The 14,440-nt window shown below is 50.3% G+C and overlaps 1 protein-coding gene across 1 annotated transcript in view; it reads right to left on the bottom strand.

The window, feature by feature from the left end:
* Window positions 1-14,440, bottom strand: part of plcd4b (phospholipase C, delta 4b) — a 53,150-nt gene that overhangs the window by 18,901 nt on the left and 19,809 nt on the right. The window contains exons 5-8 of the mRNA XM_067986973.1: window positions 8,675-8,827; window positions 5,278-5,442; window positions 2,533-2,689; window positions 2,169-2,285 (exon numbers count right to left, since the gene is read on the bottom strand). Coding sequence (XP_067843074.1) covers window positions 2,169-2,285; window positions 2,533-2,689; window positions 5,278-5,442; window positions 8,675-8,827 — 592 coding nt within the window. The remainder of the gene's footprint in view (window positions 1-2,168; window positions 2,286-2,532; window positions 2,690-5,277; window positions 5,443-8,674; window positions 8,828-14,440) is intronic.

Raw genomic sequence — 14,440 nt, 5'->3', positions numbered from 1 at the left:
CGATCGTTACTGACTGTGACCCCGATCGTTACTGACTGTGACCCCAATCGTTACTGACTGTGACCCCGATCGTTACTGACTGTGTGACCCCGATCGTTACTGACTGTGACCCCGATCGTTACTGACTGTGACCCCGATCGATACTGACTGTGACCCCGATCGTTACTGACTGTGACCCCGATCGTTACTGAATGTGACCCCGATCGTTACTGACTGTGACCCCGATCGTTACTGACTGTGTGACCCCGATCGTTACTGACTCTGTGACCCCGATCGTTACTGACTGTGTGACCCCGATCGTTACTGACTGTGACCCCGATCGTTACTGACTCTGTGACCCCGATCGTTACTGACTGTGACCCCGATCGTTACTGACTCTGTGACCCCGATCATTACTGACTCTGTGACCCCGATCGTTACTGACTCTGTGACCCCGATCGTTACTGACTGTGACCCCGATCGTTACTGACTCTGTGACCCCGATCGTTACTGACTCTGTGACCCCGATCGTTACTGACTGTGACCCCGATCGTTACTGACTCTGTGACCCCGATCGTTACTGACTGTGACCCCGATCGTTACTGACTCTGTGACCCCGATCGTTACTGACTCTGTGACCCCGATCGTTACTGACTGTGACCCCGATCGTTACTGACTGTGTGACCCCGATCGTTACTGACTGTGACCCCGATCGTTACTGACTGTGTGACCCCGATCGTTACTGACTCTGTGACCCCGATCGTTACTGACTGTGACCCCGATCGTTACTGACTGTGACCCCGATCGTTACTGACTGTGTGACCCCGATCGTTACTGACTGTGACCCCGATCGTTACTGACTGTGACCCCGATCGTTACTGATTGTGACCCCGATCGTTACTGACTCTGTGACCCCGATCGTTACTGACTGTGACCCCGATCGTTACTGAATGTGACCCCGATCGTTACTGACTGTGTGACCCCGATCGTTACTGACTCTGTGACCCCGATCGTTACTGACTGTGTGACCCCGATCGTTACTGACTGTGACCCCGATCGTTACTGACTCTGTGACCCCGATCGTTACTGACTGTGACCCCGATCGTTACTGACTCTGTGACCCCGATCATTACTGACTCTGTGACCCCGATCGTTACTGACTGTGACCCCGATCGTTACTGACTGTGTGACCCCGATCGTTACTGACTCTGTGACCCCGATCGTTACTGACTGTGACCCCGATCGTTACTGACTGTGACCCCGATCGTTACTGACTCTGTGACCCCGATCGTTACTGACTGTGACCCCGATCGTTACTGACTCTGTGACCCTGATCGTTACTGACTGTGACCCCAATCGTTACTGACTCTGTGACCCCGATCGTTACTGACTGTGACCCCGATCGTTACTGAATGTGACCCCGATTGTTACTGACTGTGACCCCGATCGTTACTGAATGAGACCCCGATCGTTACTGACTGTGACCCCGATCGTTACTGACTGTGACCCCGATCGTTACTGACTGTGACCCCGATCGTTACTGACTGTGACCCCGATCGTTACTGACTCTGTGACCCCGATCGTTACTGACTCTGTGACCCCGATCGTTACTTACTCTGTGATCCCGATCGTTACTGACTGTGACCCCGATCGTTACTGACTGTGATCCCGATCGTTACTGACTCTGTGACCCCGATCATTACTGACTCTGTGACCCCGATCGTTACTGACTCTGTGATCCCGATCGTTACTGACTGTGACCCCGATCGTTACTGACTGTGATCCCGATCGTTACTGACTCTGTGACCCCGATCGTTACTGACTGTGTGACCCCGATCGTTACTGACTCTGTGACCCCGATCGTTACTGACTGTGACCCCGATTGTCACTGAGTGACCACACCAACACCACATGTGCACACCCTGCCTGGGTACTGATTTGCGGGGAGGGCACCACAGCCAAATGGTAACACTGTCTGCACCTTCTGACAGGCTGATGACCTGGAGCCGGGACCCTGGGTGATTTTGTCCCCGCCCTGATTCCGAGTTTTGGGGTCCAGTTGTGTAGCTCTGTCCCCACCCTGGGAAAGATTCACTACCTCAGCACCGAAACAGGACTGGCCCTGGGACACCCGATCCTGGTGTGCGCTGTTAAGCTGTGATTCGGGAGATCCTATTGAGACTAGTTACCTATTTGGCATCCGGTGTTCCACATCTCCTGTGGGTTGAAGTTTGAAGAGTCAGTTCTGAATCCGCTGGGATAAATCCTCGTCAGCTGCCAGGCATTGTGACGGACAAATTCATTTGCTGGATGGCAAAACAGAACAGGCAAGAGAGTGAATAATCGAGCCCAGGGAATGAGGGCTGTGAGGGGAGCAATAACCAAAGCAGACTGCTTACTATCTCACCATCAGGACAATCAGAGACCAAAACAGGCCACTCGGCCCATCGAAACCCATTCAAGCTCCAGTGTCCATTATCCTAGATATAAACTCCCGAACCCCTCGAATAGTTTCCAGCCTATAACCAGCCCGCTCCCCTCGTTGTCACTCACCGGCCTCTCTGATCTGTTTCCGGGCCTTGGACTCGGTGAAGGAGGAGGTCTCGTAGAACTTGTAGTGCGAGCGGGAGTGTTTGAAACTGTTGAAGTGAACGCTCTTACAGTAGATGACACAATCCGACAGCTCCTTGGCCAAGTGCTGCTTGGACCCCTGACAACCAATCAAACCAGGGAGAGACAGAAGTGAATACCGGAGAAGAGGATATCACACCTGCAATGGGGCAGTGAGCTGCGCAGGTGCTGCAATGGGGCAGTGAGCTGCGCAGGTGCTGCAATGGGGCAGTGAGCTGCAAAGGAGCTGCAATGGGGCAGTGAGCTGCGCAGGTGCTGCAATGGGGCAGTGAGCTGCGCAGGTGCTGAAATGGGGCAGAATGCTGCAAAGGTGCTGCAATGGGGCAGAATGCTGCAGAGGTGCTGCAATGGGGCAATCGGCTGTGGAGGTGCTGGAATGGGGCAGTGAGCTGCGCAGGTGCTGCAATGGGGCAGTGAGCTGCAAAGGTGCTGGAATGGGGCAATCAGCTGTGGAGGTGCTGGAATGGGGCAGTGAGCTGCGCAGGTGCTGCAATGGGGCAGTGAGCTGCGCAGGTGCTGCAATGGGGCAGTGAGCTGCGCAGGTGCTGCAATGGGGCAGAATGCTGCAAAGGTGCTGCAATCGGGCAATCAGCTGTGGAGGTGCTGGAATGGAGCAGTGAGCTGCGCAGGTGCTGCAATGCAGCTGTGAGCTGCGCAGGTGCTGCAACGGGGCAGTGAGCTGCGCTGGTGCTGCAATGGGGCAGTGCGCTGCGCTGGTGCTGCAATGCGGCTGTGAGCTGCGCAGGTGCTCCAATGGGACAGTGAGCTGCGCAGGTGCTCCAATGGGACAGTGAGCTGCGCAGGTGCTGCAATGGGGCAGTGTGCTGCACAGGTGCTGCAATGGGGCAGTGAGCTGCAAAGATGCTGCAATGGGGCAATCAGCTGCGGAGGTGCTGGAATGGGGCAGTGAGCTGCGCTGGTGCTGCAATGGGGCAGTGAGCTGCGCAGGTGCTGCAATGGGGCAGTGTGCTGCGCAGGTGCTGCAATGGGGCAGTGAGCTGCGCTGGTGCTGCAATGGGGCAGTGAGCTGCGCTGGTGCTGCAATGGGGCAGTGAGTAGCGCAGGTGCTGCAATGGGGCAGTGAGCGGCGCAGGTGCTGCAATGGGGCAGTGAGCTGCGCAGGTGCTGTAATGGGGCAGTGAGCTGCGCAGGTGCTGCAATGGGGCAGTGAGCGGCGCAGGTGCTGCAATGGGGCAGTGAGCGGCGCAGGTGCTGCAATGGGGCAGTGAGCGGCGCAGGTGCTGTAATGGGGCAGTGAGCTGCGCAGGTGCTTCAATGGGGCAGTGAGCGGCGCAGGTGCTGCAATGGGGCAGTGAGCGGCGCAGGTGTTGCAATGGGGCAGTGAGCGGCGCAGGTGCTGCAATGGGGCAGTGAGCTGCGCTGGTGCTGCAATGGGGCAGTGAGCTGCACTGGTGCTGCAATGGGGCAGTGAGCGGCGCAGGTGCTGCAATGTGGCTGTGAGCGGCGCAGGTGCTGCAATGGGGCAATCAGCTGTGGAGGTGCTGGAATGGGGCAGTGAGCTGCGCAGGTGCTGCAATGGGGCAGAATGCTGCAAAGGTGCTGCAATCGGGCAATCAGCTGTGGAGGTGCTGGAATAAGAACATAAGAACATAAGAAATTGGAGCAGGAGTAGGCCAATCGGCCCCTCGAGCCTGCTCCGCCATTCAATAAGATCATGGCTGATCTGATCCCAACCACAAATCTAAAGAACACAAGAAGTCGGAGCAGGACCCGGCCACATAGCCCCTGGGCCCTCTCCGCCACCCACAGGGCATTGACCGATCCGAACTCAGCTTCATGTCCAATTTCCTGCCCGCTCCCCATAACGCAGGTGCTGCAATGGGGCAGTGAGCTGCACATTTGCATCTGGTTAGTCATGCAGATCCTATCCCCACTAATTACGATGTTTGAATTCTGCTGAATGGGGCACTGGGTGATGTAGTAGCTTGGAGCAATGGTTGTCATGTCACCTGACCTGTCACCTGACCTGTCACTTGACCCAGTTCAGATTACCTGCCTGCACTACTGCATTACAGCACCCGTGCAGCTTAGAGCCAAGTTAGGAACACAAGTAAAGGAGGAGGCCATTCAGCCCCTCGAGCCTGTTCCGCCTTGTCTCCATATCCCCGAATACCCAACAAAAATGTTCAAAGAAAATGAAAATCAAGGACAGTTTTTTTAATGCCCCAATGATCTTTCTCTCGGGTTTTAAAAAAATTAATTCTGGGGGTGTGGGCGTCGCTGGCGAGGCCGGCATTTATTGCCCATCCCTAATTGCCCTTGAGAAGGTGGTGGTGAGCCGCCTTCTTGAACCACTGCAGTCCGTGTGGTGAAGGTTCTCCCACTGTGCTGCAGTGCCTGGAAGATTGTACTTTAGTTCCTGATGGCCCCCAATCAGTAGTCGGGGGAGGGGGGCGGGGTGGGGGGTGATCCCTGGTTATTGTGGGGGGGGGGGCCTCATTGACTGAATCCTTTGCTCGTTCCCTCGCCGCGATCTTGCCTGATTTTGGTGGGAGAATTCTTCTCCTCTCCCCTCCCCCCCCCCAAATCACCACTCCTGAAGGCGGGGGGGGGTGGGTAGGGAGGGGTCTTGGGTTCGGGCTGGTGAGCTGAAGATTCCTCCCCCTTTTTGGCGTCTCCGTTTACCGGGCCCCGCGGGACGTTTACCTTCCCTTTCCTCTTCACTTCGTTCTTGATGTTCTCGTCGTCCATTTCCGCTGCCTCGTCCTCGTCGGTCACCTCCCCCATGTAGTGATCCTCCCCCTGACCGTTCAGGCAGTCCTCCAACTTGCCGATCCGTTTCCCCTTCACCAGGACCTTGCACTTCAGCTCCTGTCAGAATCATAGAACCATAGAATGATACAGCACAGAAGGTGGCCATTCGGCCCATCGTGCCTGTGCCGGCTCTTTGAAAGAGCTATCCAATCAGTCCCACTCCCCTGCTCTTTCCCCGTAGCCCTGCAAATTTTTCCCCTTCAAGTATTTATCCAATTCCTTTTTGAAGGTTATTATTGAATCTGCTTCCACCGCCCTTTCAGGCAGCGCATTCCAGATCATAACAACTCGCTGCGTAAAAAATAAATGTTTCCTCATATCCCCTCTGGTTCTTTTGCCCGTTACCTTAAATCTGTGTCCTCTGGTTACCGAACCTCCTGCCACTGGAAACAGTTTCTCCTTATTTACTCCATCAAAACCCCTCATAATTTTGAACACCTCTATCAAATCTCCCCTTAACCTTCTCTGTTCTAAGGAGAACAATCCCAGCTTCTCCAGTCTCTCCACGTAACTGAAGTCCCTCATCCCTGGTACCATTCTAGTAAATCTCCTCTGCACCCTCTCTAAGGCCTTAACATCCTTCCTAAAGTGCGGTGCCCAGAATTGGACACAATACTCCAGCTGGGGCCTAACCAGTGTTTCATCGAAGTTTAGTTTAACACAAATGAAGAGCCCCCCATCAGCTCCTCCCCCACCCTCCCGCCACCCAGTGGCTCAATGTTTAACGGCACTGCCCAGAGTGGTACTGAGCCAAACAGGAAGACGCATCATTGGCCCAGGAACACCTCGATTTTAAAATTCTCATCCTTGATTTCAAATCCCTCCATGGCCTCGCCCCCTCCCTACCTCTGTAACCTCCTCCAGCCCTACAACCCTCCGAGATCTCTGCGCTCCTCCAATTCTGGCATCTTGGGGCATCCCCGATTTCCATCGCTCCACCATTGGCGGCCGTGCCTTCAGCTGCCTAGGCCCCAAGCTCTGGAATTCCCTCCCTAAACCTCTCCGCCTCTCTCTCCTCCTTTAAGACGCTCCTTAAAACCTACCTCTTTGACCGAGCTTTCGGTCACCTGCCCTAATATCTCTCCCTTCCTCCTATCGCCTCTCGTCCCCTCACAGTGACCAATCTCTCAGTGCTCTGGATATTTTAAGTGTTGCCCCTCCTCCCATTGCCTCCTCTTTCTCTGTCTCTGGTCAAGAGTGCGATCTGGTCACTCAGGGGGTGACTGGTCTCGCCCCCAGTGGGGACTGTCCCTTTAGGTGTCGCCTTCACAACAGAAAGGTCACAATGTCCCAGTGCTCAGGGGGTTAATCGGTCTCCCCATTCACTGATCATTTATTATTAATTTCACTCTCCTCCTGAAACCGGCTGCAATGTCCTGGCAGGTGTGAATTTTGAGCCCGAGGTTGATGTGTTTTAATTATTCAGAGCAGGCCGGATCTTTATAAAATCGCACACAGCAGCACATTGGAGGTTTGCTCTGGCTATTGGCACAATGGGAAATTAATCTGTCGTGATTCCTATTTTTCTAAGATGATAAATAATTCTGGGGGCTCAATTGGGAGGTTTCTGGAAGAAAGAACCAGGCCCCGTGCTACAGGCCCTCAGCAACCAGTCCTGTATTGTGACACAATGATACCAGGCCTTACAGGGTTAAATTATGAGGAGAGGTTACATAACCTAGGTTTGTATTCCCTTGGGTTTAGAAGGTTGAGGAGTGATCTGATCGAGGTGTTTAAAATGATAACAGAATTTGATAGGGTCGATAGAGAGAAACTATTTCCTCTGGTGGGGGGAGTCCAGAACAAGGGGGCAGAACCTTAAAATTAGAGCCAGGCCGTTCAGGGGTGATGTCAGGAAGCACTTCTTCACACAAAGGGGAGTGGGAATCTGGAACTCTCTCCCCCAAAAAGCTGTGGATTCTGGGGGTCAAATGGAGCTTCCAAGTCTGAGATTGATAGATTTTTGTTGGGTAAGGGGTATCAAGGGTTTTGGAACAATGGTGGGTAAATGGACTTGAGATACAGATCAACCATGATCTAATTGAATGGCACAGCAGGCTCGATGGGCTGAATGGCCTCCTCCTGTTCCTATGTAACACAGCTCGATGGGCTGAATGGCCTCCTCCTGTTCCTATGTAACAGGCTCAAGGGGCTGAATGGCCTCCTCCTGTTCTTATGTAACACAGCTCGATGGGCTGAATGGCCTCCTCCTGTTCCTATGTAACATAGCTCGATGGGCTGAATGGCCTCCTCCTGTTCCTGTGTAACAGGTTCTAGGGGTTAAATGGCCTCCTCCTGTTCTTATGTAACACAGCTCGATGGGCTGAATGGCCTCCTCCTGTTCCTATGTAACACAGCTCGATGGGCTGAATGGCCTCCTCCTGTTCCTGTGTAACAGGTTCTAGGGGTTAAATGGCCTCCTCCTGTGCCTATTTGTGTTTCAGGACTGACACCCGTCGCTCTGAACTGAACGGAAGGTTTGACACTCAAGGGGTTACCGTCACTGACTGGAGCCCAGGGATTTACCACCAGTGTTTACTTTGCCTCACCTGATTCTTATAATCAAAGTGTGAGGCCTGTACTGCAGTTCCCATAATCGAGGCCGCTATCCCAGGCTGAAGATTAAGGCCTCTCTCCCAGGCTGAAGATTAAGGCCTCCCTCCCAGGCTGACAAATAAGGCCTCTCTCCCAAGCTGAAGATTGAGACCTGTAATCTAGGTCTGAGCTGCAGTGAATTTGTTATCAACCCACAGTAACTGCAGCTTCTAAACTTCTAGGGTGCTGTCATGTGTCCTGTGACACTTGACAGAACAGATGCAACAGAAGGCCATGCTGCCATCTTGTACCTTCTATTCTGTGAGCCCCTCTTTGCAGTTCTTACCTCTGAAGATGGGAATCTGGTTTAGACGCTCCAGTTCTTACCTCTGGAGATGGGAATCTGGTTTAGACTCTCCAGTTTTTACCTCTGGAGATGGGAGTCTGGTTTAGACTCTCCGGTTCTTACCTCCGGAGATGGGAGTCTGGTTTAGACTCCATTTCTTACCTCTGCAGAAGGGAGTCTGGTTTAGACTCTCCATTTCTTACCTCTGGAGATGGGAGTCTGGTTTAGACTCTCCATTTCTTACCTCTGGAGATGGGAGTCTGGTTTAGACTCTCCAGTTCTTACCTCTGCAGAAGGGAGTCTGGTTTAGACTCTCCATTTCTTACCTCTGGAGATGGGAGTCTGGTTTAGACTCTCCATTTCTTACCTCTGGAGATGGGAGTCTGGTTTAGACTCTCCAGTTCTTACCTCTGGAGATGGGAGTCTCGTTGGGACCTTTCCATCGATGGTCCTTTTCATCAGCTTGTCTCCCAGAATGCTTTGCAGGTGATGTGCCATGACGGTCTGCTGCTCGACGCTGCAGTGATTCTCAATGGACAGGATCACCGGGTACTCCGACACCTGTTGTCATCAGTAGGTCATTAACGGAACCGCAACAAAGGAAAATCCCCAGCCTCTCCACCCCCTTTCACTCCTCACAACGCCAACCCCTCCCATTCTAGCTCCAACTACATAGAACTTACAGTGCAGAAACAGGCCATTCGGCCCAACTGGTCTGTGCTGGTGTTTATGCTCCACACGAGTCTCCTCCCACCCTACTTCATCTCACCCTATCAGCATATCACAACACCAGGTTATAGTCCGAAAGTCTCCGAAAGCTTGTGATTTTCAAATAAAACTGTTGGACTATAACCTGGTGTTGTAAGATTCCTTACATTTGTCAACCCCAGTCCATCACCGGCATCTCCACATCCTATCAGCATATCCTTCTATTCCTTTCTCCCTCATGTGTTTATCCAGCTTCCCCTTAAATGTATCTCTGTTATTCACCTCAACTAGTCCTGTGGTAGCGAGTTCCACATTCTCACCACTCTCTGGGTAAAGAAGTTTCTCCTGAATTCCCTATTGGATTTATTAGTGACGATCTTATATTTATGACCCCTAGTTCGGTACCAACGACAGAGGTAGAAAGAGGGATAAGGTCCAAAGGTTTGTGTACATACACCCCCCGGTCTCTCTGTTCCTGCACCCCTTTAAAATTGTACCATTTAGTTTATTTTGCCTCTCCTCATTCTTCCTACCAAAATGTGTCACTTCACACTTCTCTGCGTTAAATTTCATCTGCCATGTGTCTGCCCATTTCACCAGTCTGTCTCTGTCCTCCTGAAGTCTGTTACTGTCCTCCACATTGTTTATTACATTTCTGAGTTTTGTGTCATCTGCAAACTTTGAAATTATACCCTCTATACCCAAGTCCAGGTCATTAATATATATCAAAAAGAGCAGTGGTCCTAATACTGACCCCTGGGGAACACCACTGTATACTTCCCTCCAGTCTGAAAAACAACCGTTCACCACTACTCTCTGCTTTCTGTCCCACAGCCAATTTTGTATCCACGCTGTCACTGTCCCTCTGATCCCATGGGCTTTAATTTTGCTAACAAGTCTATTATGTGGTACTTTATCAAATGCCATTTGAAAGTCCATATACACAACATCAACTGCACTCCCCTCATCAACCCTCTCCGTTACTTCATCAAAGAACTCAATCAAGTTAATCAAACAGGATTTTCCTTTAACAAATCCGTGCTGACTTTCATTTATTAGCCCAGACTTTTCCAAGTGCCAATTAATTTTGTCCCAGATTATTGTCTCTAAAAGTTTCCTGACCTCAGACGTTAGGCTGACTGGCCTGTAATTGCCGGGTTTATCCCTCTCCCCTTTTTTGAACAGGGGTGTAACACTTGCAATTCTCCAGTCCTCCGGCACCGTCCCCGTATCTAAGGAGGATTGGAAGATTGTGGCCAGAGCCTCCGCAATTTCCACCCTTACTTCCCTCAGTAACTTAGGATACATCCCATTCGGACCGGGTGACTTTTCTACTTTGAGTTCTGCCAATCTTTTAAGTACCTCCTCTTTATCTATTTTGATCCTATCCAATATCGCTGCTACCTCCTCCTGTACTGCTCCAATGGCAGCATCCTTTTCTTTAGTTGAGGCAGTGGAGCAGAGGAGAGGGACTGGGTGACTGCCAGACAAACAAGGAGGACCCTTGTAGTGCAGGAGTCCCCTGAGGGCATCTCATTCTCCAACCAGTATTCAGTCCTGGTGAGGGAGAGGGTTTCTCTGGGGAGTCCTCTGGCTCAGCTGTACAGGGAGGGAGGAGAAAGGTCAGGAGAGCGATAGTGATAGGGGGATTCTATAGTTAGGGGAACAGACAGGCATTTCTGCGGCCGCAGACGTGATTCCAGGATGATCTGTTGCCTCCCCGGTGCCAGGGTCAAGGATGTTACTGAAGGTTGCAGAACATTCTGGAAGGGGAGGGTGAATAGCCAGAGGTCATGGTCCATATCGGTACCAACGACAGAGGTAGAAAGAGGGATGAGGTCCTGCAGGCAGATTTTAGGGAGCTAGGAAGGAGATTAATTAGCAGGACCTCAAAGGCAGTAATCTCCAGATTACTCCCTGTGCCACGTGCTAGTGAGTATAGAAACAGGAGGATAGAGCAGATGAATGCCTGGCTGGAGAGATGGTGCAGGAGGGAGGGATTTAGATTCCTGGGGCATTGGGGCCGGATCTGGGGGAGGTGGGACCTGTCCAACCTCAACAGGGCCGGGACCAATATCCTCGCAGGGAGGTTTGCTCGTGCTGTTGGGGAGGGTTTAAACTAGCTTGGCAGGGGGGTGGGAACCTGAGCGTAGATTCAGAAGGGAGAGAAGCAGAGCTGGAAATGGAAGGCAGAAAATTAATAAGCGAGTTTGGAAGGCAGAGGAAACAAAGGTTAGAAATTAGACAATGAAGGAGTTTGGCAGCTTAATGGTGTAAGGCAGGGAGTATAGTGAATAAGGCAGATGAGCTAAGGGCATAAATAGACACGTGGAAGTGCGATATCTTAGCTATTACAGAACATGGCTTAAACAGAGGCAAGAATGGCAGCACAACGTTCCTGGTTACAGGGTTTTCAGACGCGATAGAGAGGGGGATAAAAAAAGAGCGGGGGGGTGGCAATATTGGTTAAAGAAACAATTACAGCTGTGAGGGGGATGATATGTTAGAAGGATCATCAAATGAGGCCATATGGGTTGAGCTAAAGAACAAAAAAGGGGCAGTCACACTTCTGGGAGTGTATTATAGACCCCCAAACAGTCAGAGGGAGATGGTTCGGGTACAATCTAGGCACATTCCCACGAGGGAGAAAGGTAGGGCAACTAAAGCCAGAGCTCCCTGGATGACAAAAGAGATAGAGAGTAAGATGAAGCAGAAAAAAGGGGGCGTATGACAGATGACAGGTTGATAATACAAGTGAGAACCAGGCAGAATATAGAAAGTTCAGAGGGGAAGAGATAAAGGAAATAAGAGGGGCAAAGAGAGAGTATGAGAATAGACTGGCGGCCAACATAAAAGGGAATCCAAAAGTCTTCTACAGGCACGTAAACAGTAAACGGGTAGTAAGAGGAGGGGTGGGACCGATTAGGGACCATAAAGGAGATCTACTCATGGAGGCAGAGGAGATGGCCGAGGTACTAAATGAGTACTTTGCATCTGTCTTTACCAAGGAAGAAGATGCTGACAGAGTCTCAGTAAAGAAAGATATAGTTGAGATACTGGGTGGGCTAAAAATTGATACTAGAAAGGTTAGCTGTACTGAAAGTAGATAAGTCACTCGGTCCCAATGTGATGCATCCTAGGTGCTGAGGGAAGTAAGGGTGGAAATTGCGGAGGTACTGGCCATAATCTTCCAAACATCCTTAGATACGGGGGTGGTGCCAGAGGACTGGAGAATTGCAAATGTTACACCCTTGTTCAAAAAACCAGGATAAACCCAGCAACTACAGGCCAGTCAGTTTAACCTCAGTTGTGGGGAAACTTTTAGAAACGATAATCCGGGACAGAATTAAGTCACTTGGACAAGTGTGGATTGATTAGGAAAGCCAGCACGGATTTGTTAAAGGCAAATCGTGTTTAACTAACCTGATAGAGTTTTTTGATGAGGTAACAGAGAGGGTCGATGAGGGCAATGCAGTTGATGTGGTGTATATGGACTTTCAAAAGGCGTTTGATAAAGTGCCGCACAGTAGGCTTATCATCAAGATTGCAGCCCATGGAATAAAGGGGACAGTAGCAACATGGATACAGAATTGACTAAGCGACAGGAAACAGAGTAGTGGTGAACGATTGTTTTTCGGACTGGAGGGAGGTGTACAGTGGTGTTCCCCAGGGGTCGGTGCTGGGACCACTGCTTTTCTTGATATATATTAATGACTTGGACTTGGGTGTACAGGGCACAATTTCAAAATTTGCAGATGACACAAAATTTGGGAGGGTAGTGAACAGTGAGGAGGATAGTGATAGACTTCAAGAGGATATAGACAGGCTGGTGGAATAGGCAGACATGTGGCAGATGAAATTTAACACAGAAAATATAAAGTGATACATTTCGGTAGGAAGAACGAGGAGAGGCAATATAAACTAGAGGGCACAACTCTAAAAGGGGCACAGGAACAGAGAGATCTGGGGGTATATGAGCACAAATCGTTGAAGGTGGCAGGGCAGGTTGAGAAAGTGGTTAAAAAGTATTGAAGGCAAATCAGTGTCAGAGCAGTGGGAGGCATTCAAGGGGGAGATTCAAGGGGTTCAGAGTAAACATGTTCCCACAAAGAAAAAGGGTGGGACTGCCAAATCTAGAACCCCTGGATGACAAGGAGCACACAGGGTAAGATAAGGCAAAAAAGGGAAGCTTATGTCAGACACCAAGAGCTCAATATTGCAGAAAGCCTAGAGGAGTATAGAAAGTGCAGAGGTGAAATTAAAAAGGAAATTAGGAAAGCAAAGAGAGGGTGTGAAAAAATACTGGCAAATAAAATTAAGGAAAACCCAAAGATGTTTTATAAATATATAAAAAGCAAGAGGATAACTAAGGAAAGAGTAGGGCCTATTAGAGACCAAAAAGGTAACCTGTGTGTGGAGGCGGAAGATGTGGGTATGGTTCTTAATGAATACTTTGCATCTGTCTTCACAAAAGAGGGGGACGATGTAGAGATTGTAGTTAAGGAGGAGGAGTGTGAAATATTGGATGGGATAAACATAGTGAGAGAGGAAGTATTAAGGGGATTAGCATCTTTGAAAGTAGATAAATCGCCAGGCCCAGATGAAATGTATCCCAGGCTGTTAAGAGAAGCAAGGGAGGAAATAGCGGAGACTCTGACCATCATTTTCCAATCCTCCCTGGATACAGGCGTGATGCCGGAGGATTGGAGGACTGCTAACGTACTGTTATTTAAAAAGGGAGAGAGAGATAGACCGAGTAATTATAGGCCAGTCAGTCTGACCTCGGTGGTGGGCAAATTATTGGAAGCAATTCTGAGGGACAGCATAAATCGTCATTTAGAAAGGCACGGGTTAATCAAGGACAGTCAGCATGGATTTATTAAGGGAAGGTCGTGTCTGACTTACTTGATTGAATTTTTTGAGCAGGTAACAAGGAGGGTCGATGAGGGTAACGCGTTTGATGTAGTGTACATGGATTTTAGCAAGGCTTTTGGCAAGATCCCACATGGCAGACTGGTCAAAAAAGAATTTTGGATCCAAGGGAAAGTGGCAAGTTGCATCCAAAATTGGCTCAGTGGCAGGAAGGCTGTTTCCAATAGGGTCCTGCAAGGCTCAGTACTAGGTCCCTTGCTTTTTGTGGTGTATATTAATGATTTGGACTTGAATGTAGGGGACTTGATCAAGAAGTTTGCAGACAATACAAAAATTGGCCGTGTGATTGATATCGAGGAGGAAAGCTGTAGACTGCAGGAAGAAATCAATGGACTGGTCAGGTGGGCAGAAAAGTGGCAAATGGAATTCAATCCAGAGAAATATGAGGTCATGCATTTAGGGAGGGCAAACAAGGCAAGGGAATACACAATAAATGGGAGGATACTGAGAGGTGTAGACGAAGGGAGGGACCTTGGAGTGCATGTCCACAGATCCCTGAAGGTAGCAGGACAGGTAGATAAGGTGGTTAAAAAG

This window comes from Heptranchias perlo, chromosome 7, assembly GCF_035084215.1.
Source record: "Heptranchias perlo isolate sHepPer1 chromosome 7, sHepPer1.hap1, whole genome shotgun sequence".
In the NCBI taxonomy this organism is placed as follows: Eukaryota; Metazoa; Chordata; class Chondrichthyes; order Hexanchiformes; family Hexanchidae; genus Heptranchias; species Heptranchias perlo.
Note: the sequence above shows the minus strand (reverse complement) of the source record. Positions and strands in the feature narration are given on the sequence as shown.